The sequence below is a fragment of the Mesoplodon densirostris genome, chromosome 11 (assembly GCF_025265405.1).
Source record: "Mesoplodon densirostris isolate mMesDen1 chromosome 11, mMesDen1 primary haplotype, whole genome shotgun sequence".
Taxonomy (NCBI): Eukaryota; Metazoa; Chordata; class Mammalia; order Artiodactyla; family Ziphiidae; genus Mesoplodon; species Mesoplodon densirostris.
This window is the reverse complement of record NC_082671.1, coordinates 48102875-48127588: the sequence shown is the minus strand read 5'-3', so window position 1 is coordinate 48127588 and position 24714 is coordinate 48102875. Positions and strand designations below refer to the sequence as shown.

At 44.3% G+C, this 24714-nt stretch overlaps 1 protein-coding gene across 1 annotated transcript in view; it reads left to right on the top strand.

Moving 5' to 3' along the window:
- SCN8A (sodium voltage-gated channel alpha subunit 8) overlaps window positions 1–24714 on the top strand; it is a 183234-nt gene that overhangs the window by 137597 nt on the left and 20923 nt on the right. Inside the window, exons 14-20 of the mRNA XM_060113425.1 lie at window positions 3593–3831; window positions 12143–12316; window positions 14391–14747; window positions 17602–18072; window positions 18611–18728; window positions 19269–19423; window positions 22344–22517. Coding sequence (XP_059969408.1) covers window positions 3593–3831; window positions 12143–12316; window positions 14391–14747; window positions 17602–18072; window positions 18611–18728; window positions 19269–19423; window positions 22344–22517 — 1688 coding nt within the window. The remainder of the gene's footprint in view (window positions 1–3592; window positions 3832–12142; window positions 12317–14390; window positions 14748–17601; window positions 18073–18610; window positions 18729–19268; window positions 19424–22343; window positions 22518–24714) is intronic.

Genomic DNA, 24714 nt, shown 5'->3' with positions numbered 1-24714 from the left:
CTTAAGAACCTTAGCAAATTTTATTCTTCACTTGGAGACCAAGACAAGATTTCTCTGTGTATCTGTAGCAGTTGAGAAAAACAAACAACCTCCAACAGGCCTGTTTTATTCCTGGTAAAAACATCAGAGCAGGAGAACTAACCATGCAATGCAACATTGATTTATTGGTTATCTTGGTGGCCTAGCGCAGGGTCTGGCAAAAGTAGATGCTCAAAAAATGTGTACTGAACTGAATTTTGTTGTGCTTGGAATTGGGGAGGAGTACTGGGGCTCCAGGGTTCCTTTCAGAGGCCTTAGTACCTGTCCTGCCTTTCCCTGCTCACACATCCTCCCATCCTGTCTCCTAGGATTTGACTCCCTTTGCTAAAGCTGATGAGATAGAACTTCTCTGATCAAAGGACAATGAATGGCTGGAGCTGAATGATGTGAGAGAATTAAAGGACATTAAGAAAGATCCATTCCTATTTAACCACTGTTCCCTCTGTATTTAACAATGGCTACAACATGGAAAGCCAACATTGAATGAATAATTGTTTCTGCTTTTCAGCCTTCCGTTAGGAAACTCTGACATTACTTTAATCCAAAGAAGCGGGCTTCTTGTCTAATGGTTTAGAAGCCACAGTGGAGGATTCCAGAATCCTGTAAATAATGCGATAATCCTGCCTGTTCTGCCTCACCCCTATCCTATTGCGAGCATGTGCACCAGGATCCAGTAAACTCAGCGGAATTCACAGTCAGCAGAGCCATAAGCTTTGGGGATATTTCAGAGGACGGGGCATGGGGTGTCGGCAGAGAGTAATGTGGTCTTACTTCTCCTCAAAGCAGTAAAGCTACGGGAGAAGGGGAGAGAGTTGAAGTAAGAATGAGGAAGCAGTGATGGTATTTAGCATTATTGATTCTCGGGTGAAACAGTTTCAAAAGTGTCAGTGCCATTACTCACCTGGCATCTGCCTTTCCAGGTGCTGCTGTAAGCTCTGTGAGGGTGGCGATTCTTGTTCATCAACGTAGTCCCAGTGCCTAGCACGTTGTTGAATTGACCTGGGAGAAGCCCTGGCCTTCAGAAACCTCCTGGTCTACAAAGGCCACCATCTTGGAGGAATCACGAGGCCCTCTCTGAAAACAATTCCCAGTGCCCCCAAGGTTGAGCCTACAATTCCCAGTGCCCCCAGGGTTGAGTGCCCCCAGGGTTCTCTCTGAAAATGTCCAGGAGCAAACTAAGGGGAGCCTCACAAACTTTTGGACATCTCACCCCCATATGTTAACACATTCGCCCAGACTTTGCTGTTCTGGGTGTGTAGGGCCAGTAACGGTGTGCAGAGTTGTGCGTCACTTTATAAACCTTATTCACCTAACTGATCTCTTCTAGCTCCTAAGGCTCCACATTGTCTTAGTTTTTGTGGAACGAAAACAAGTATCCTGAGGATCTTCCCCTCTCAGTAAATGGGAGGGATACTAGATGTCTAGTATCCCTTTTTGGTGCCCCATAGGGTAGGGAAACCCTACCCTTGTCTGTCTGGCAAGGACTCGGAGCCTTGTTCCTTGTAAAACGTTACAGTTGTGTCAACTGTTAGAAACGTGAACAGTCCACTGCTTCAATCTCCACGTGCAGGTGAACAGCAGACATTTGGAGAAAGGGGGAGATAAAAAAAGGAACGGAACCAGATTTCCAAATATGTCCTATAAGAATTTATGGAAATAAGAGAACCTTTTCAATTTTCTTTTTTGGGAAGAAGACTAAATTTACCTTGGGAAGGGAGGGAGTTCTATGAGGAAGAAACCAAAGCAAATTTTCTTCACAGACTTCCTTTCCCACGCAGACTCCCACGTGTCGCTTACTGTGGCCCTTAAATCTGAAAAACCAAGGCAACCATTTTCTTAGCAACCAGGGAGCCAATTAGAAGCCCAACCAAAACACCCCATCTAAAATAAAGCCATCACCATGGGCACCATCCAGCTGGTTGGAAAAAGGGAAAGTAGACTGATTTAAAGCAGCCATCTTGCTCTTCGTGAAATGTTGGGAAACTTTTTTTCTATTCCCTGAATGATTTGAGTTTGTAGTGGATTTGAGTGGGGTCAGGGTGGTAGCGGATGCAGTTATATCCAACCCCGCAGAGCCAAGACCTGGCCTCTAAGGATTATCATGCTGATGGGTTTTCAAAGTTACACCTCTTCAAGAACATCCTTCCAGATCAAGGTCCTTGGACTTTTGTGATGCTAGCTATTGTATTTCATACTTAATTTGAGGAGGGCTTTGTTACTGAGGGCCTCACGCCTAGATTGTTGGAGCTGAATGGCTCTCTGCCTTTAGTGTCTAATTGTCCTTTCTAGTCTTTGCTTTGTAAACGACCTTAGAGCTCATCTTAGAGCTCATCAAGTACAGTGATTGTCAGTCTGGGTTTATCAGAGTCCTAGGACCCTGGGGTAGTACCTCAGGGAAGGAAGACTTGGATTGCCCTGGACTCCAAGCTCTTCCTTAGAGCAGCTCCTGGTTTGTCTATTTTACATATTGGGGGTCACATAAGATCTTGTTTGAAAAAATGGGTCCTGCTTTTAAAAGAGGGACAGACTAAAGAGACGAAGAGGAGAAGACAAAAGAAGAGAGAAACAAAAAGGAAAGAAGAAAGAGACTGAGGGACGGGGAGACGAAGGAGATAGAGAAAGAAAGGATGAGAGTGGGAAAGGGTGAAAGGGCAAGAGAAGGAGAAAGAGAGGAGAGCAGAGAGGAGAAAGAGGAAGGAAGGAGCAAAAGGGAAGGAATGCAGTCTCTGTTCCTGACTGCATTGCAAACTCACATTGTGAACTCATACATCTTTGAGAACCTAAGACAGACGGTCCACGTGGTAGCTTGGTTGACCGTGCTGGTTCTGCTGTAAAGAAAATAAACAACAATAGCAAATGCTTTCATAGCACTTGCTGTATGCTAGAGTGTTCTGAGGCACTTTGAATATGTTTTAGCTCATTTAATGGTCAGAGCAAACTGAAGTAATTTACTCAAAGGCCCACAGTTAGCAATTGCCTGATTAACCAGCAATTATTGCTGGTTATGCCCATATATGTCTGGCTTCAGTGTGTGTGCTTTTGACTGCTGCTCTGATAATAAATAGTTTAATGATACCATGTGTAATAAAATATCTACCGTTTATTGAGGACTTACCTTGTGCCAGGCCCTGTGCTGTCTGCTATCAACCACTTAATCTGTAAGCAATGGAGGAGGATTATAGGATTCATTTAGTCCTATAGCCTGCAAGTCAGTGCCCTTTTAGATGAGGCAACAGAAGCATAGAGGACGCAGTACCTTGCCTGAGATCACACACTCGTGAGTGTGGAAGCCAGTCGAACCAGGGTCGCTATGCTTCCCAAACGGGTGGATTGAGTTTTGTTTATAACTAGATCCTTGTTAACTGGGATGTGACCTGGCACTGGTCACGCCTCCTCCCTGCCTTCAAGAGAAGGAAGACTGAGGGAAGCTCCCAGGAAAGTCAGCACTCCCTGGCCACCTTCCTTGTGTTAATAGCAGTGATACCCACCAAGTCCAACCCTTTTGTTTTCTTCCCAAGACTGAGGGTCTCCCTTTGTTCTTTACTCACTACAGAGCTGGAAGAGTCTCAGAGAAAGTGCCCACCGTGCTGGTATAAATTTGCCAACACTTTCCTCATCTGGGAGTGTCACCCCTACTGGATAAAGCTGAAAGAGATTGTAAACTTGATCGTTATGGACCCTTTTGTGGACTTGGCCATCACCATCTGCATTGTCCTGAATACACTGTTTATGGCAATGGAGCACCATCCTATGACGCCACAGTTTGAACATGTCTTGGCTGTAGGAAATCTGGTAAGATGGAGCACGGCCTCCTGATTTGACCATCTGAATGGGGTTTGCCTGTAGGAATTTTTTTTCTGAGACTGAAAGCTGGAGTTTAGTTGAAAAGAAAGTAATAGTTAATTGGAAGACAAATGCTTCCACCTAGGCTGCAGCCCCGCCGCTTCTGCGCACTCTTGTGATCCCTTGGCTGTTTCCTCTTTCTGCAGAGCTTTGAAGACGTCGTTTAGGAGCTGTTGGTTGCAGAATGGGAGGCATGGTACAGTGGGTTGGTTTCAGGAACCTGAGCCAAGGACTTGTGGATTTCTTTCTCATTCTGTCTCTCACGTTACTTCCTGCATGACTCCAGTAAATCACTTCCCCTTTCACCTTCAGTAACAACCACCACAAAATCGGGGAGCTCTTTCAGGGCGTTAAATCTGATGATAAATTTGCCCACACTGTCAGATTTTAATGATCCATATGGGGACTGTCCACAGGAAATTTTAAATTCTAGGCTGGTTTCCCCTCCTGTCCAACTTCTGAGTGTCATCCAGTTTCTACCATTAGTTGATCTGTGCCAAATTTATTTTAACGTTGGTTTAAGTGATTAATTTATATTATTTAGAAGGTAAGTATGCAGTTTTTAAAAAACAGATTATATTGTGTTGTGAAGTCAAGTAGTTGTAATTTGGGGATTTCCTGTTTTACTTCTTTAGTACAAAAATCAGGAGTTGATTGAATTTTGATTGACTGTAAAGAGTTAGTTGGGGCTTCCCTGGTGGCGCAGTGGTTGAGAGTCCGCCTGCTGATGCAGGGGATATGGGTTCGTGCCCCGGTCCGGGAGGATCCCACATGCCACGGAGTGGCTGGGCCCACGAACCATGGCCGCTGAGCCTGCGCATCCGGAGCCTGTGCTCCGCAACGGGAGAGGCCACAACAGTGAGAGGCCCGCGTACCACAAAAAAAAAAAAAAAAAAAGAGTTAGTTGGAAAGAATCCTCTAGGTCATCTGGCTGCATTATTCCTTAGGAGTTGCACTATAGGCATGTCAAATCTAGTTGTGACCATTTAATTTGTGCATGATCTCTGCCTGGTATTTCTCTCTCTCTCTTTCACACACACATACTTTCTACCTTAAGTCCTAATACACTATTGAAGTGTTATAATATCATTTTGACTGCTGATTCGGAAAACACACACTGGTTAGTCCTTACAGCTGATGTTCCCTAGTACACATCCAAGGCGATACTGTAATCTTTCCAATCCTTATGTCTGAGTTAGTGACACACTTCAGACTCACTACTGCGATATGCAGCTCAATGAAATACCCAGAGTCTTGAAACAGGATACCCTCATAGACTATCCAGGAAATCTGTTAACTGTCTCTGAAAGGCCTCTGAAGGTGGCTTGCTGTGTGATTGGCCAACCCTGGGGCTTGGCCATCAAGCAGCATTTTGAGCCAATCAACAATATCATATAGATATAAGCTTTATTTTATTAGCCAATAGTTATGTAACGAGAAATATGACTTGATCAACTTTGTTGTTGATGGTAGTGGCAGTGATGTTTCCTGCAGTGTTTTGTTTTTCTCAAAGTCTTTACTTGCTTTTCGCAGAATCAGTCCTTGATTTCCAAGGGATTTTGAGAGGGCTTTTCACATACTACCAGCAGAATTGCCCTCAGACCAGGCCAGCAAATAACATCATTTTTCGCTTCTTGAAAATCTAGAGGGGACTTCCCTGGCAGTCAGGTGGTTAAGACTCCACCCTTCCACTGCTTCCACTGCAGGGGGCACGGGTTCCATCCCTGGTTGGGGAACTAAGATCCTGCATGCCGCACAGCACAGCCCCACCCCCCAAAAAAAGGAAACCTAAATTAGAGTCGTGAGCACTCAGAAGACTTTGCTCAGAATCATCACTGAAGAAGAGGGAGAGAGGAGAAAGTCAGCAGCTAATATTCAGGGACTTCCTGAGCCAAGCCAGCCAGAACCAAGTTCTAAAAAGAGAAAGCACTCCGGGGGCAGAGTTTTCAAGGGAAAAGTAATATCTGATGAGCAGTGGGGATGGAGAACAGTGAATGGTTCAGGATACTTTGGACTGGCCAGTGAATTGGACATGAGGGTTAAGGGAAAGAAATCAGGAATGGTGCCTAGATTGGGGAAGTTTGGTAACCGAGGGGGAAATGGGGATGACTGAGCAAGGAACAGGGGTGGAGTTTAAAATCAGGAGTTCTGTTTTGGACATATTAGCCTTCAATAAGCCATTGATTTCTGTCCGGAAATGTTTTACATCTGTAAAATGAGGATGACACCATGTCATTGGTAGTTGGGAGGAAAAAATGAGAACCTATACAGAAGTATTTGGACTAGTGAAAAGTACTCTCCATACTTAGAAACTGTATGACTGTAGTTCAGTAGGAGAATTCTCAAAGGTTTGGAGATTTGGATACAGCCTTTGACTGAACCTGAGAATAAGAGAACAAAAAAAAAAAAAAAATGGGTGGACTAGCTTGTGAAATAGACTAGGACCTTCTCTTGTGGTTGGACGGTGAGGCTTTTCCCACAGCTGGGACAGTGAATTGAGTTGTGTTTGTCCACAAACGTGCAGATAGATGTTTTTGAGGGAAGATGAGAACAGCATTCTGTAAATTGGCAATCCCTGCCTCTTCCATCCTCCCCATAAGAAAAAAATGTTCATAATAGGAGGAAGAGTAAAGATAATTCGATCCAACCCCTATGTTTTATAGAGGAAAGTGAACCCAGGGAAGCTACTTGACTTTGGTATTGTTTAGTAGATAAACATAATGATTCCTTTCTTGCCTTTTTTTGGTAACCATTTGAACACAACAGTGAGTTTATAACGTGGTTTTTTAAACAATCTTAATCTTACAGAAAAGTTTCAAGTACAGTGTAAAAAACTATTTTTTGAGAGTCAGTTGCTGACACAGCCTGTCACCCTCAAATACTGTAGTGTCTTTTACAAACAAGTACATTCTCCTGGGCTTTTGCAGGACTGTCACACAAGCAAGACTGTCATCTCCTCATTACATCTACCAAGTGGCACATGATTTGCATTTGTCCCATTTCTGCCTATGGTCACTTGATCGCTTGGTTAAGGAGGTTCTGCCAGGCTTCTCCCCTGTACAGTTACTCTTTTTCCATTTATAATTCATAAGTGTTTGTGAGGAAGACACTTTGAAGCTATCTAAATTTCCTATTTTTCATTAAACTTTTGATTTATTCCTTTACTTACGTATATCTGTATGGACTCAAAGTATTCAGTGGGTTTTAATCCATTACTATCATGTACTTAGATGTTTAAACCATTCCCGATTTGGCCAGTAGGAGTCCCTTCAAGGTGGCTTCTGTGTCCTTTCAACACATCCTCATTGCTTCCGTGCTTTCTCAGAAATATTCCAGGCTAACTTTATATTTTTCCTGTCTCAGGTCTGGAATCAGCCATTTCTCAAGCAGCCCTTGTTGTTTTAGTGGAAACTGACATTTAGAAGTCAAGATCTCTTGAAGCAATATGCCCAACTGGGCCCCCTCAGTACAGGGCTCACTGCTTATTCTAATCCAGCATTACAGGATTCATTCTAGTGTTCCTCTTTCTATGTTTATAACTCCTTCTCCAACGAAAAGAGACCTGGTTGCCACCACCTTTAGTATATTCCCTTATTTGATTAAAAAAAAAAAAGCCATGGTGACCTCTTCCAGCGTGGGTGTCCTCTCCCCCTGGTCAGGCTCTGACGCCCCATGCTGGGCTCTCCAGCAGCCACACAGTGTCCTCCACGTGGACCCCTCCTCACACTTCTCAGGCACTGTCATCCCCGGCCAGGCCACCCCACACATCCTTGTTTCCTGTGCCCCACTTGAACGTGAACGTCTCATAGCGGACCTTCCCCCTGCATGGACCCCTCCTCACCCCACACCAGGCTTCCCCTACATAGAAGCTCTCAGCATCCTGCTCGGACTCGGACACCCCATGCCAGGCCACCCTTCCTGGCTCTGCTCAGGCGCTGACTCGCCACTCCAAGCTGCCCGTCTTCAGGGACACTTTCCCCCCAATTCAGGCTGTCCTTCCACCCAGAAGTTCTCCTCGCCTGGCTCTGCAGCTGGCTTCAGATGCCAGGCCACATCCTCCTCACTCTGCTTGGCTCTGACACCCTTCACTGGGCCGCCTCTCTGGATGGATGCCTTCTTCAACCCACTCAGGCTCTGACACCCCACACCAGGCTGTCCTCCCCATGAGGTTGCAGTCTCCACCTGCTTAAGCTCTAACTCTCTCTGCGGGTCCCCCACCCCCTCCAGAGTGGACACCCTCCCATCCCACTTAGGCCTCAACATCCTGTGCTGGGCAGCCGTTCTATACAAATACCCTCCTTATCACACTCGGACAGTGGGCTGTCCCCCCCATAGTGGACACTCTCCTTGGCCTGCGTCAGCTCTAATAGCCCATGGTAAGCTGCCCTCCTGCACAGATGCCCTGCTTGGGCTCCAGTTCCTGACACCAGGCCCCCCTCCATGTGGATAAGGGCTTTTGGTGGGGAGGGGGTGTGGAAGGAAGGGCAAAAGCTTAGCCTAACATATCAGTTTAATTTCTGAGAAGCTAAGCAAAAAAGGAAAAATGGGAAGTTATTTTCATCCTTCACCAAATACACATGAATGTTATGGTTTCTTAATTATAGCTTAGCTAGATTTTCAACCAAAAGGAATTCTTTTCAGGTTATCATTTTTCTTTATCTGTGTCCCTGTAGCCCCTCACGCATACCTCTTTTAAAATTCTTACTACCTGCTAAATGTTTTTGTGCCTGTCTTCTCCTGGTTGGGTAAGCACAGATCTGAGGGGGCTCCTAGGATGTGGAACTTTCACTTTGAAAATGGGACGGTTCTGGGCATACCAGTTCAAGTTGATCACCCTGTCGACCCAGGATGCAGGACTTTCAGTATTAAAACCAGACAAGTCTCAGTACTAAACCCAGCCAAGTTGGTCACCCGACTCAGTTGTGACCAATGGGTGACTCAGTTCCTGAGGATACATTATTTTTCATGGTCACATTTTTTTTTCATGTCTCCATTGTGGTACATAGGGCTTTGATCAAATTGAATTTCATTAACTTTGGAAGAGGATCCACTACAGAACAGGAGCTGATTAGCCTCCTTCTGGGCGTAGACAGGGGCATGCAAATGCCAGTGGCCCCAAATGAGCCTAGCTTTGTAGACGCAGTTATGGCAGAGGAGATGTGCTGCTTCACCCTGCCCTTCCCAAGCCCCAGGCAGAGCCCCAAATGAAATACCCCAATCTTAGGGCACTGTAGGCCTTGCCTGGTGAGCTGGCATTACAAGTGCTCAGGCCTATGCCCAGAGGCCTGGCCGGTAGGCCCCTGAAACATATGCCGACCATGAATTCAGAACATTCGATTAGAACAGAATTCTCGATCTTTTTTTGGTCTTAGGACCACTTTATACTCTTAAAAAGAGATAAAGAGCTTTTTTTTTTATGAGAGTTGAATCTTTTAATATTTACCATATTTGAAATTAAAGCCAAGAAAAATCTTAAATATTTATTTTAAAATCACAATAATATACCCATTATACAATTACATAAATAACATTTTATGGGGAAAAACTGTATTTTCTGAGAAAAAAATGGCATTGTTTGGCATTTTTGCAAATCTCTTTCATGTCTGGTTTGATAGAAGATACCTAGATTCTCTTACCTGCTTCTGTATTTAATGCATCGTGATATATTATTTTGGTTGAAGTATAGGATGAAAACCTGGCCTCACACAGATGTGTAGTTGGAAAAGGGAAAGGATTTCATGACCCTTGAAAGGGTCTTAGGGACCCCAGGGATCCCCGACTACACTTTGAGATCTGCTGCACTAGAACATACATTCTTAGGTGAATATTTGATGACATTCACAAGAGGGACATTTTATACACAGTTGATGTGCTGCTTGTAGTTCACCTTTTTTTTAAAAAAATTAATTAATTAATTAATTAATGTTTGGCTGTGTTGGGTCTTTGTTGCCGCACGTGGGCTTTCTCTAGTTGCGGAGATCAGGGGCTACCCTTCGTTGCGGTGCACGGGCTTCTCATTGCAGTGAATTCTCTTGTTGCGGAGCACGGGCTCTAGGTGCACAGGCTTCAGTAGTTGCAGCATGCGGGCTCAGTAGTTGTGGCTCCCGGGCTCTAGAGCTCAGGCTCAGTATTTGTGGCGCACGGGCTTAGTTGCTCCGTGGCATGTGGGATCTTCCTGGACCAGGGCTCGAACCCGTGTCCCCTGCATTAGCAGGCGGATTCTTAACCACTGCGCCACTGAGGAAGTCCTTGTAGTCCCTTTTTCTCCTCAAGAAGCATATCACAGTGCCAAGAAGAATGGCATCAAATGGATAACCTTAAATCTACTCTTCTCCATTTAATTCCTTCCAATAGTTACAAATTTATTTTCACCCAAACCCCAAACAAGGGCAGCACACTATGTGCTGAAACAACATGGGTGCCGACCTCTGTCACAGGCATTTCTACCAGGCGCCTGGAGGCCTTTCATCCCATTGAAAGGCAGCACCACATAACTGTGTCATTGATCTTCTGTCAGGAACCAGAGTTCCCACAGTATAGATATTCCGAGGTCAGTCAGCCCGTGCTTGTTACTGAGCACTTACTGTATGCTCACCAAGAACTAATGGGACAGCAAATTCAGTCTCTACTTAGTGTACGTTAAGTGGGTTAATGTTTCTATGTAGAGAAACCTTTGATGGGCTGATGCTAAGGGTAAAGTGTGTGTCAGGAGTTGATTCACTGCCCCTACTTTCCTGACCTCACGCAGAGTGGTATTCTATTTGTAGACGCTTAGCTTGCACTATGAACTTTGATTTAACTTAACCGGATCTCTTCAGGGAATATTTTCTTTCAATTTTAGAATACTGCATCTTCAATTTAGAAAAGTGGGGGACCATAGAAACGTATATGGACCCCAAAAATTTCCAGCCCATTTATCCATTTTGTTGTGTTTTCATCAAGTCATTCTGTTTATTGCTATACATGAATTCAGTGTATTTCAAAACAGTGTCTGTAATCTAAGTATTTTTCACTATTTTTAATTCTGTCCTCAGACCATATCTCCAAAGTTTTCTTCAAACTCCTTCATACGTAAACTTGGTAACGAAGTGGTTACAAGTATTAACTTACTATGAATTTTAAATCTGCTGCGTATAAAGTCCTCTCCTCTAAAAATAGAATATTCAGTAATAGTCGTATGTTACATGCTTAAGCTAGAATGAGGGTATTGGTCTTGTCAAAACTGGAGTTCATGGGATTTTACTTTCTCCCTGCATGTTACATTACTAAGGCCTTGGGAGGGGTACAGAAAGCATTGGGAAACACAAGGTGCTCTGAAAGGCAGAAAAGTGGGAGCCAGGTAACACAGGGAAGAAGTCATTCTTGTACCCAATAAGCTCCAAATCTAAAACAATGACTACATTATTGACTATCATACTGAAAAAATCAAAAGGAAGGACCAAAGTCTCCAACAGTAAGAAAATTCTTTGAGAATATATTTACCCAATAGAATGTTATAAAAGCAATAAAAGTGAGAATTAGGAAGACCGTGTTGCAACATGAATGGAGCCATGATAAATGAAAAATACGTGATAAGTGAAATGAGTCGTGATAAGTCAAGATAAGTGTAAAGCTAAAATATTATGTAGTCTGTGGTTTACAACTCTGACAAAATATATGTGCATTTTAAGAAAAAAAAAGAAAAGGAGGACATTAAAATAATAGTTGTATGCAAGGTGGTGAGACTGTGCATGTTTCTCCTGTATTTTTCACACTTTTAGCAATGTTCTATTGCTTTTACCATTTAAAATAAGAAAGCTTGCAGTATATGTTGACGTTTGAGAAGGCACATAATGTCAAATCAGGAATAATACTGTATTTTTTAAATATAATTATAACACGAGTGATTTTTTTTCTTTTTTTGGCCAACATCCCAAATGTGGCATATACATTCAAACGACTGCTGACCCTTTAGGAGTCACCTGTGTGATATTTTCAATTGCTTGGAATAATTTTTTAACTGCACGTTTGAACAATATGAATTGGGTAGTTCTGGCAACAAAGATGTGAACATTTCCTCTTCATTCAAGAGGAAAATAAGAAGACTTTCCTGCATCATGTGGAGTGGTCAGGGGACATCAAGGTAGTGTTGTCCTCAGATGCAGAATTTAGCCAAGGCTGGTGCTTGTGGCTTCTTGGACATGCCATATTCAAGGATAATGATAAAGGCATTTTCTTTTTATTATTTCTTTTTTCTTACCCCTTGCCTTCCCCTCTTTAGGTTTTCACTGGAATTTTCACAGCGGAAATGTTCCTGAAGCTCATAGCCATGGATCCCTACTATTATTTCCAAGAAGGTTGGAACATTTTTGATGGATTTATTGTCTCCCTCAGTTTAATGGAACTGAGTCTAGCAGACGTGGAGGGGCTTTCGGTGCTGCGATCTTTCCGATTGGTATTCCATATTTCTCCAATTTCTTTTTATATTTCCTATCTTGCAGCTACTAGAAAGAGTTTTGCATAAGTTAATCTGATGATTTTTAAAAATCCTTAGCTATATTTCAGTTGGCTGTTTATTGGCTTAGCAACTAAAATATTGAAAACTTTTCTGCTAACTACCTAATATAGAAGGTAGTTGTTAAAATCAGTCAACAAACAGAAATCAATTTTATGAAGTTCCTCAGAAAATAATGGTTAATCGAAAAGACGAAGAAGAAGGATTCCCAAGGGCTATTCTGAGGTCAAATTTGGATTTGCTAGTGAGCCTCTTTCTTTATCTGAACATCTCCCTGAAATGGCAAGAATTTTTCCTTTTTCAAAGACGGCTCTACTCATTTCTTCTATCATGGTGACCCCTTCCAAAATATGAGAATAAAATAATGTTTTTTAAAGTTATATTGAAATTAGTAGTCGAACATCCATCATTAGCTAAGAAAGATTTTTCAAGTGTATTTGAAGAAGTTAGCGTTCAAATTACTAAAATGCCTCTGAAAGAATAGTTAACGATACCCTTGAAGTAGCTTCCCATGTGCATAGGCATAAGTGATGTCCTGATTAAGTCCCTTGAGAAGCTGAGTTATCATGGGGATATCCCACTCAGACAAAGCATCAGACAAAGCATCTCCTTATTGGGAAGATACCTAAGCACTTGCAACTGAAAGGATTTCAGGATATTCAGCATATCTAAGAAATAGAATTGGATTAGAGTGAAACTGTTTATAAAACAGAAATCTCATTGAATCCAAGTCACAAATATTTGTCAAGTTTCTGGAACCTCTGCTTACTGGTCTTTGGTTAGGATCCAGCCCACAGTAGACTTTTTGAGAATAGTTCTTATTATCTAGAAGATAAGATGAAGAATTAAGAGATAGAAGCCTTACCACTAATACTCTTGATAAATTAAAAGCCAGTCAGAATAGGGAAAAAATATGAGACCCAGAGTATGCACAGAGCAACATCTGGTAAATCTTGGAACTCTCAGATAAGATTCAAGTTTTCTTTTTTTTTTAGACTTATTGAGGTTTATTTTTATATCAAAGGATAGTACAAATATTTACCATACACCATTAACCTAAATACAATAAGTTTAAGCTTCTAAAAGTACAACTGCTTGCTCAGAGATAGATCTGCAGATAGTTTTGCCACGTAATGCCAAATTGCCCTCCTCAAGGGTTACATCAAATTACAGTCCCACTAACAATGTATGAAGACTCAAGTTTTCAATAGGAAAAAAAAAGTCCTAATCAGTGCTGTTGCCTTCTACCAGAATTCTTATTATATCACGTGTTAGTTATTAACTTAAGATATGATGATGATCTCTGTTCATGGGCTTCATGCATTATAATTCTCAGGCTATTAGCCAAGACCTTGTAATCATTCATTACAGAATACAGAAATCTTGTGATTGACAGATACCAAAAGTTCTGTCCTCTGAATTAATATAAGATATTTGACATATTGGAACTTCCCCTACTTGGAGGTTGTGGTTTTCCTCCAAGTTATTCCAAGCATGTCACAAAGTTTCATATCAGCGATTGATGATTTATTGGCAAGCAAAAAGAGAGGTATGTAGAATTTTTAAATGCTTGCTTTTTTGAAGAGACAGTTGATTTATTTTCACCGTCCTTACCCAACTGACCTTTTGTTTCACTACAAATCACATTTTCCTTGATATGACCCTTGAGAAGTCAGGGGAAAATCAGTGGGAAAAGGATTATTTCAGGTATGGATTTTTAAAAGGTAGATTGACCCAGAGACTAATTCAGGGGACTAGAGGCATTATTCTTGGTTCTTAGTTCTAAATCTTTCACTTCCTATGCAGTTAATCTGCTTTCCTTCATCTTTGCCTCAGTGTCTCTCATTTTTGTCTAAGATACTGTTAGAAAGTCCTGGGGATTTCCCAAGGGTGCTCAATAAATGTTAAGATGATCTTAGTAATTTCATATGTTTTTATTGTAGCCATGTGGTAAGAATAAATGAATTGAGTTTCACTTGGGTTTTGTTTGGGTTTTTTTTTTTTTTTTCCATAGCTCCGAGTCTTCAAACTGGCCAAATCCTGGCCCACCCTGAACATGCTGATCAAGATTATTGGAAATTCAGTGGGTGCCCTGGGCAACCTGACCCTGGTGCTGGCCATTATTGTTTTCATCTTTGCTGTGGTGGGAATGCAACTCTTTGGAAAGAGCTACAAAGAGTGTGTCTGCAAGATCAACCAGGACTGTGAACTTCCTCGCTGGCACATGCATGACTTTTTTCATTCTTTCCTCATTGTATTTCGAGTGTTGTGCGGGGAGTGGATCGAGACCATGTGGGACTGCATGGAGGTGGCTGGCCAGGCCATGTGCCTCATTGTCTTCATGATGGTCATGGTTATTGGCAACTTGGTGGTTAGTACTAACTTGTAGACCTTTTTGTTCTTTGCTCTGAACATCTTATCCTTGACCCAGAAGCCCAATCTGCTTAGTCCTTCTACTACCTTCCATGTCTGTGTTGGTCTTTATTCTTTCTTGGCTCAAGAACCCTAAGGTACAAATGAAGGAAAGGAGACTGCTGTTTTCAGAGTCCTACTAGGTCATGAGCCCCATAATCTGTCAATCTTCTTTCATAGTTGTAGAAACAAAACTCAGCAAAGTTAAGACATTTTTCCAAAGTCACATAGCCGATAAGAGTCAGGGCTTATATTAGATCCTTGACTTCAAGGTCTATGCTTTTTCTGCTACAAAAAAAATAGAATTTCCCGACCTTGACAATATTGATCTTTTGGGCCAGATAATTATTTGTTGTGGAACTTTCCTGTATGTTGTAGGGTGTTTACAGTATCCTGGCCTCTACTCTTTACTGTCCAGTAGTGACTCCCATCCCAAGTTGTGAAAACCAAACATGTCTTCAGACATTGCCCACTGTCCTCAGGGGTCAAAATTGCCCTCCATTGAGAATCATGGATCTAAACCATCCCAGGATTTTATCTAATTTGTATAAATTGCAAATCACTTTCTTGCTTTACTCTGATCTGTCTGCCTGCTGTCTTTTGCCTCTGTATATAGAACATTCCCCAACAGAGACTTCACACCTTGTTTCTCAAAGTGTCATCTGAGGACTAGCAGCAATGAGATCGTTTGAGAGTGTCCTAGAGATGCAGAACCTCAGACCCCTCCCCAGAACTACTCAATTAGCATCTGCATTTTTAACAAGATCCCCAGGTGATTCACATGCATGCTAAAGTTTGAGAAGCACCCATCTTTCAGATCAGGCCAAAGCCCACTTGCAAGTGTAGAGCAAGGAGGGCTGGAAGAAGGCATACTCAGATGACCCCTTATAAGTGCATCCATAGTAGGTCTCTTCCCTTTTCTGCCATAGAGAAGCATATGCTAGTAGAGGGTTCCTACTCACCAACCTCTGAACTAGCCATGCTCCCCCATTCTTTCACTGGACCTATAAAAATAGACACTGTAATATTTCTTAATCACTCCCATTCTCCAAGCCCAGCCAACGTCCCCTCCATCCTGATCCCTCTGGTCTTTCCACACCTTCAGTGAATACAGCTACTGCCTCCTGGTCTGTAGTGAGATCAACATTACCAGCCCTGACCTCCTACCGTTTCTCTAGCCTCCTTTTCTCAGTTGTCCCAGGGACATCTCCCCATGACTGGCTATAGATACCTGAGCACATGACAGAATCCACTGTTATTTCTGCCTCTGATGACACCTTTCCCAGTTCCCCTTGGCTCAGTCCTTCTGCCCATGTAGTTTCTAGTAACCTATAAGTCTTTCTGATTTTTCTCTCCACTCCTAGTAAATATCTGATGTCTTTCATATGTTTGTCTTCTTAGCATTTCTATACCTACATCTTTCTTCATAGTATTTCTGAGATCTGCCCCTTCCTTTCCATTTCTACATCCCATCTATTATTTCTAAAATGTGAGGAAGACCACCTTCATCACAGTCACCTGAGTCTCACTCATTAAAAAAAGCCAAGTCCCAGGCCTTACATCAGATCTACTGAATCAGAATCTTTCAGGTGAGGCCAAGGAAATGCTTGTTTTTAACAAGCATCCCACCCCAGGAGATTCTTCTGCATGCTGAGGTTTGAGGTTACTATAGCCTAATCCAGACCCTCATCAATTCATGCAAGCAACAGCCTCCTCTAATTCCTAGTCCCCCGTAACGCCCCCCCACCCCCAACCCTTGTATGTAGCTAGTAGGAATGACTTTCTCAAATCTCTGTCATCGTCTGTGACTCCTTTGCTCAAGGGCCAGTACTGAATCCAGTTAAATAAAATTCAAATCTTTCAGCCTGGCCTTCAGAGCCTTCTGCAACTGACCCCCATTTTACCGACCATATTCCTTTGTAATTCTGCAAATGGCCGCAGTCATCCTAATACATATAGTTCATATATTGTTTCCATCTCTCCCACTCTGCACATATGATTATCTCCACTGAGAAACTATGCCTTATTCTTCTTCAGAAGTGTGACAAAGTAAGGGCCAAGTGTAAATCAAGAAGTGAACATCTCTCCCACTTTTCAAAAGTAAATCTTAATAAAAATAATTAATTTAATGCCCAATGTGGTGAAATAGGGGAAAAAGCAACATAAATAAAGCTCGTTTCTGATGGCTTGACACTTCGATATATGATAGAACACAAAAGTCACCATCACTGTCTTGCTAGAGCTACTTAATTTTGATAAATGTTAGGAAAACAAAGAAAATTAATTCTTAAAATAGGGTGACATCAAATATATTTCAGTTCCACCTTCTAGATTTGTGGTAGGAGAGTCTGGCTCTCCAAGCCTAATTTTTCTCTAACCTGGGTCCTCCAGGACATCTGCTGTGCATGAACACATGGCATCTATGCATTCTTTGATCCTCCCCAATAATCCATGCCCACCTTTTTGTTTTTATTTTTGGGGAATTTTCTCCCAAAATGGATACAGCCTTTGCTTTCTCGGATTATAAGAAAAGCAGTATGTTTTGAAGTACATATATATATATATATATATATATAACACTACAAAAGAACCAAGAAAAGGGGTACTAAACTCCTTGTATGACAACCAAAACCAAACAAAATGCCCACCTGGTGACATTTAAAACACTACGTGGGTCAAATGAAACACAACAGAAACTCTTGAGTCTTTCACATAAGTCTGTGGGCTCCCAGTTTGCAACCCTAGTTTAGTGGATGCCTTTACCCGATACCCTTCTACATTCACTCTCCTTTTTCCTAATGCTCCTGGTCCAGGTGCTGAACCTGTTTCTGGCCTTGCTCCTGAGCTCCTTCAGTGCTGACAACTTGGCAGCCACAGATGATGACGGGGAAATGAACAACCTACAAATCTCAGTGATCCGGATCAAGAAGGGCGTGGCTTGGATCAAACTGAAAGTGCGCGCCTTCATGCAGGCCCACTTCAAGCAGCGCGAGGCCGATGAGGTGAAACCTCTGGACGAGCTGTACGAAAAGAAGGCCAACTGTATCGCCAACCACACTGGCGCCGACATCCACCGGAACGGTGACCTCCAGAAGAATGGCAACGGCACGACCAGCGGCATCGGCAGCAGCGTGGAGAAGTACATCATCGATGAGGACCACATGTCCTTCATCAACAACCCCAACCTGACCGTGAGGGTGCCCATCGCGGTAGGCGAGTCTGATTTTGAGAACCTCAACACCGAGGACGTTAGCAGCGAGTCGGATCCTGAAGGCAGCAAAGATGTAAGGTCCTAGCCTAGAAACCGGTCTTGATCCTGTGTGAGAACAAACGACTCTGTCAGCCCCAAGGCATTGGTTCAGCTGTGGGTCTGGCAGAGAGAGGCTGGCAGAGCCCACTCTCAACTTTGAGAACCAACCCTACCCACCCCCCATCATTATTCTAGATGAGCCAGATTCCTGAGGTGTTCCCACATCTGTCTCCATTGCTTCTGGATCATCTGGATCCAGAGGCTGGAGAAAACCGTCCAGTACTTCCCTGCCATTAATCTGTCTGAGCTGTATTACTGAGACCAATCTATAGCCCACCTTCTGCTTAGGGTAGCTCACTGTCATCTGTGAGTGGGCTTTAATGTTGTACCCCATCCTGACAGAAGTTTTGAGGGCGCTGTGGTAATTATTTGCCTGTGATGAACTGGATGATCATGGATTTGTAACAAGAATTGTAGCCGGTACATCATCTGTACCAAGGGAGCGTAGTAGTCAGTGTAGAGTGGACATGTTGCTGCAGTGTTGCTTCTCTCCCTTTTCCTTGTATACCTAGAAACTGGATGACACTAGCTCCTCTGAAGGCAGCACCATTGATATCAAACCAGAAGTAGAAGAAGTCCCTGTGGAACAGCCTGAGGAATACTTGGATCCAGATGCCTGTTTCACAGAAGGTGAAAGGGGGCCAGGAGAGGGGGTGGCATGTAGCCCTTGCACTGCTCACAGACACATCTCTGCCAGGGTCAGTGGTTGGCTGGGGAGGGGGGCTCAGTGGCTCTCTTCAGGAACTTTGTTCCCCGCCTCATCATTCTGAGGGAGGTTGATACCGTTTTCCCTATTTGATTCTTAGCTATCACAAGTTTTTACTCTCAGGCTTTTCTTTGTCCTTTTTTTCTTGACATCAGCCCAAAATTTCCATTAGAAAGGCCTCTTCTGTCTTGGCTGTGTCTGCCTCTTGACTACCCTTTTCTCCTCCTTCTCACTGCTTCTTTATAGGACATCTTCCCAACGCCAGAGGGCCTTGCCCTGGTAGCCTGGCAGCATAGCCTCAGCCCTGCCACCCTCTCCACTTCTGAGTCAGACCTTCTGATTCAGCCACTGAACTCCTGGCTGTGTGGTGGGGCAGCACCTGGTGGGGCCTGGGAGAAGGAGGAGAGGGCACATCTGGGCGGGGCACGTCCCACAGTCTGACCTGCCTCTCCCGCTGGTGCCAGGTTGTGTCCAGAGGTTCAAGTGCTGCCAGGTCAACATTGAGGAAGGGCTGGGCAAGTCTTGGTGGATCCTGCGGAAAACCTGCTTTCTCATCGTGGAGCACAATTGGTTTGAGACCTTCATCATCTTCATGATTCTGCTCAGCAGTGGCGCCCTGGTGAGGTCCGGGGGAAAGAACCCTGGGGCATTGGCTGGGGAAGGGGAAGAGCAGGAAAGACCGGGTGGGCCCAAGCCCAGTTTCTCTGAGAACACAGCCTGACTGTAGACCCAAGAATAATGATCTACTAAAGTGCTTCGAGCTGGCGTTTTGAGCCTTTGGGATTAGAATTCAAACTTGTCCAAATCTTCACCTTTAGACTCAGCACGATCCCTCTGAAGCCTAGGACCCCCTTTTCATCAGGAAGAGAATACAGATTACCAAGTATCTTCCCTGCTTCGTTTGCCCCATTCAAAACAACTTTCTAAAATGAACTTCCCTTTCTCGCCTAATACCCTGAATCACTAGTTCTTGACTTTTCAGTTGCCCAGGATAGGAGGGAGGTGGTACCCCTCCACCCCCTCTCCCCTCATACGCTGCTGGACTTGGAGAACCCGTGGCCTTAGCAGATATTAAGAGTCCGATCTCGGGTACCAAGGTCATTTATATTCACGTGGTTGTAAGTGCTTCTCGTTAATCAGTGAGGCACACAGGGCATTGAACACACAGGCGCCTCCCCTACGGGACTAATTATCTTGGTGTTGACTTTCATCTCTTAGCAGGATTATAACTGAGGGGATCTGGACAGGGTCTGCTGTGAGGGAGCCGCTTCCTAGTTGAGTAGATTCGAAGACAGCAGGGACTAGAGACACAACACATTTTCCTTCTTTTAATTAAGGGAAAAGTAAAGAATGCTGGATTTTGAAATGCTTTTAAAGAAGGTGGGCACATTCATGGAGGTGTGGAATTAGAGCCTAATCTGGAAGCAAACAATAACGAGAAGCCCCAAATATAGTGTTAAAGATCCCCCAGTGACTTGAGGAGTTTCTCTGACTTGTGAGGTAGGAGAATAGGAGAAGCCGAGACAGGAAGGGACATGAGGTGAAGAAGAGCCCGAGCGCGAAGAGGACGGTGAGCAGTGGGGAGTGCGGGGTGGTGAGGAATGCAGGAAAGCATCAGGACTAGGGCAGGAGGCAAAAAAGCCTCCATCCCTAGTGAAGGGGAGCCAGACCATCCTGCCTGCCCCCGGGCCGTTTATTGCACCAACAGGCATTCACTCAGCACCTCCTGAGGCCTGTGGAGGCCCAAAGATGACAGCGCAGGCCCTGCCCTTGAGAAAGGGAGGATCAGACTGAGGCCAGGGATTGAGGAAGGTCTTTTATTATTGTTGTCATCATTATTCTTCAAATATAGTAAATGAAAACCTACAATAAGAGAGGACACGCCTCACCCTTTGATTCTTCTCTTCCCCCGTCTCTACAAAAAAGAGTAGAAGCAGCAGTGAAACAAATGTATTGAACTTTCTTTACTGCTACCTTGGCAGTCTTTATTTGTCAAAGGTGAATAAAACGGGGGAGACTGGGCTCAGGACATGAAGACCCTGTGCAGTAGTAGCATGAGACTCAAGTCAAGTGAAGCCACAGCTAAAATGTCCAAGAAAAGACTAGAATGTGGTGGTGAGGAGATTTCAGAGGGGGATCAGAGCCCCCAGTGACAGGATGATCAGCCTCAGACAGCTCACATATGTTGGGTTCTAGGATGGATCTCTACAGGTGGAGCTAAGGGGAAACGTGACATGGAAGCTATAGCTTTTCCACTGAGCGGAGAGGATTTATTTGTACCAGACCCTGAGGACTGTGGACCCATGATTTCTGTCCCCACTGCCCAGCAGTGAACCTGGATGTCCGTGTACCTCCATTTTGGAAGAAGAGTCTGCGGGCAGCCTGACTCTGTCCTTCCTTCTGGAACTGTTCAGAGCAGGCTCCGCCACCACAGGCCACAGGACCTTTTGTCCACCTCCAGTTTTTTTTCTTCCATGCTTCAGGGATTTCCTCCCCCAGCACAGAGCTTCTGCAGTCCACTGCGCTGCACGCACGAGTGCTCAGACCTTCACATGACAAAGGCTCATCCCCTCATTTGGGAGTTCCAGAGAAAGAAAGGAGTGTTGAGATTCTCTTCACCTGGTGTCTTCCAGTCCTATAACTCTCCACCTGTGTCTGTGGTGTCAGGGGCTGAAGGGAGAAAAAATTTTGTCCTATAAATATATAAAGTGTTAACAAGGATGTGGGGAAATTGGACCCATCATCTACTGCTGGTGGGGATGTAAACTGGTCCGGCCTCTTTGGAAAACAGTTTGGCAATTCCTCAAAAAAATTAAACTTGCGTTACCAATGACCCAGCCATTCCACTCCTAGGTATATACCCAAGGGGAATAAAAACACGTCCACATGAAAACTTGTACACAAATGTTCATAGCAGCATTATTCACAATAGCCAAAAAGTAAAAACAACACAAATGTCCATCAAGTGATGAAGGATAAACAAAATGTTGGTATAGCCACAACTGGAACATTATTCATCAATAAAAAGAAAAATGAAGTGCTGAGGGCTGCTGCGATATGGATGAACTTTGAAAATATTATTCTAAGTTAAAGAAGCCAGTCGCAAAGGACTGCATATTATATGATTCCATTTATACGAAATGTCCAGAAGGAGTAGACCTGTGGAGATAGAAGATAGATGAGTGGTTGCCAGGACTAGGGGGAGATCGGGAGACTAGAGGGTGACAGCTCTCTAGCTGTGTGGAGTTTCTTTGGGGGGTAATGAAAATATTCTAAAATTGTGGTGATGGATGTACGACTCTGAATTGTATTAATAGCTATGGCATTGTACACTTTAAATAGCTGAATTGTGAGGTATGTGAATTACATCTCAAGAACACTTTTTTAAAGAGAAAAGCCATGTGTAGCAAGGGATAGAGAGAAAGAGACAGGGAGCTGGTGACAGGCCACCGCAGGTGGGAGGGCTGCCGAGGGGGGCAGTACCTCCGTGTTGCTTGTTTCCCTTTAGGCACTATAGGCAGCTGCCGCCTCTCTTCCAGGCCTTCGAGGACATCTACATTGAGCAGAGAAAGACCATACGCACCATCCTGGAGTACGCTGACAAAGTCTTCACCTATATCTTCATCCTGGAGATGTTGCTCAAGTGGATAGCCTATGGCTTCGTCAAGTTCTTCACCAATGCCTGGTGCTGGCTGGACTTCCTCATCGTGGCTGTACGTGTCCTGCTTTCTACTTCCCACCCATGCCAGCAGGAAAGCAAAAACAGGGACTGTCCTTCCTCTGATGGCTGGAGTTGCCTGGGGCCCAGGGTGTAGGACAAGATGTAGATGGAGCACTACAGCTCCTTTTGGAGCACTCAGATCGTAACTTTGGGAAGGGACTCTGAAGTCCTGCATTTGCTCCAGGGACTAACTCAGCAGCTCTTTACTCTGGTGGTTTGGCCTAGAAGTTTCAGAGATTAGGATTGGGAAGAAACATTGGCGTCAGAGCCTTGTTATTAGGCTGGGAACAGGAAGATTCTATCCCCAAGCCAGTGTGATGTCCTCCTCCTGCTGCCAGGAGAGGGCTTAGAGGACGAGGTGGGTGCTGCTGGGACAGAGGCGGTGGTGGGATATAAGTAGACTCTCCTGCTGACTGTCCCCGGGGACACTCCCATCCACCTCGAGTCTTCATACCAGACTCATCTGAACAAGTCAGACTGTCAGGGCGAGGAGGAGTCACCCCGAAACAAACCCCCCCTCTTCCCACACATCGCCGTTTCCACAGAGGTGATCAAACTCTTAACAAATCCTTTCTCCTCCAGGTTTTGAGACCATCTCCACAGCTCGGCGGCCTTCACCTGCCATGTTATTTTTCAGGGTGGAAGCTGCATCACCTGAAACTATTTCTCACCCCACCACAACTTGTTCCTTATTGGGTTTTCTAACCATGATGAGTGTTTCTTATTCTGCCTAATCACTAAAGCTTTTTTTCTTTCAGCCAAATCAGCATTTGAATGGGAATGAATGGGAATTTCAGGAGCAGGGCCTATGGAAACTTCACTTCCTTCTGAGGGCTGAGAAGTGCCAAGAAAGTGGAGTGTTTGGCGGCTGGGTTGATACATTTAGAATATGGGTTTCATTGGCTGTATGGTGAACTACGTACGTGTAGAGTGCCTCCGGGATCTAGCATAGCGCAGCAAGGAAGTAACAGGCACCTGGCGTTCTGCTCTGTTCATGCACTCCTTTCCCAACACAGCATCTGCAACTTCCATGGTTTAATGACTCCTTCCAGGAGCTGTCACTATGCTCCTATCTACATTCCCCATTTCAAAAAGCAAGCCTTTGGGAAGATCCCTAAATGAAGTGAGGAGGTCACTGTCTGCCGTCCGAGTGAACCGGAGAGGTACCGCCCCAGAGTTGCCAGCAAGAGAGCCTCCTAGCCAGAGGTTTCAGCAACCTTGGATGGAAGGGACTCTACCTCCCACAGATGGAAAGCTTGAGTTCTAGGAGCTAAGGAATGGGCTTGGGATAAGGCCCAGAGTACTAAAGTGACACTGGGCCAGCTTTCTTTCTACAGAACAGGGGAAGTGCTCTGGAGTCTTCGTTTCACTGTAACTCCTCAGGACCACTTAGAATCAGGTGGGACACCCGTGGGAATCCTAGAAGCCCCTCATCTTCTGGACCTTCCAAGAACTCGGATAGATACATCCACTTCCACACTTCCAACAGCCCTAGGAAAGCTGTGATTCAGAAACAGATCTTCCCTACCATGACCTGCCTCCTGTTCACCCTAACCTCTACTACTCTATTCCTCTTCTCTCTGGGGTGGGCAACCCCAGAATTTGTGAGTATCAATCAAGTATCCCACATGCCTCTGGTACCCAAATAAGCTGCTAAAAGCATTAACGATTCTGCATGTCACCATTTATTTATTTAGCAAATATTTTTAGTACTTTTTATACTAGGTGGCAGGGAAACAAAAGACATGAGAAAGGCATGTAGCCAACTGACAATAATCCTTAAATCCCCCTAGCTTTGGGGAGTTGCTGGATTCTTACATTGCCATGAGACCTGACACTGGCTCCTGAGAATACCTCTGGACCAGTAACTAGTAGACAGACATAAATGAAATACCATTCTCCGTGTGGAATTGTCCCAGAAGCCATAGGGAGTCACGGGACAGGCAGGCATAGTCCCGGCCCCTGGGAAGCTCACACTGGCTTGCAGGGCCACCCTGACCTGATTCCAGGCTACGGAAATCCAGCATTCCGGGAACAGGGCTTTCCCAGGACCTTCCTTCTGTTTTCTCTGGGACAGAGCAGTGCATTTATTCTTCATGTCTCATGTCTATTGAGCATCCGCAACACAAAGCCTCCTGCCAGGTATTGGGGGGGGGAATACAGAGAGTAGAAGACAAGGTCACTTCTCT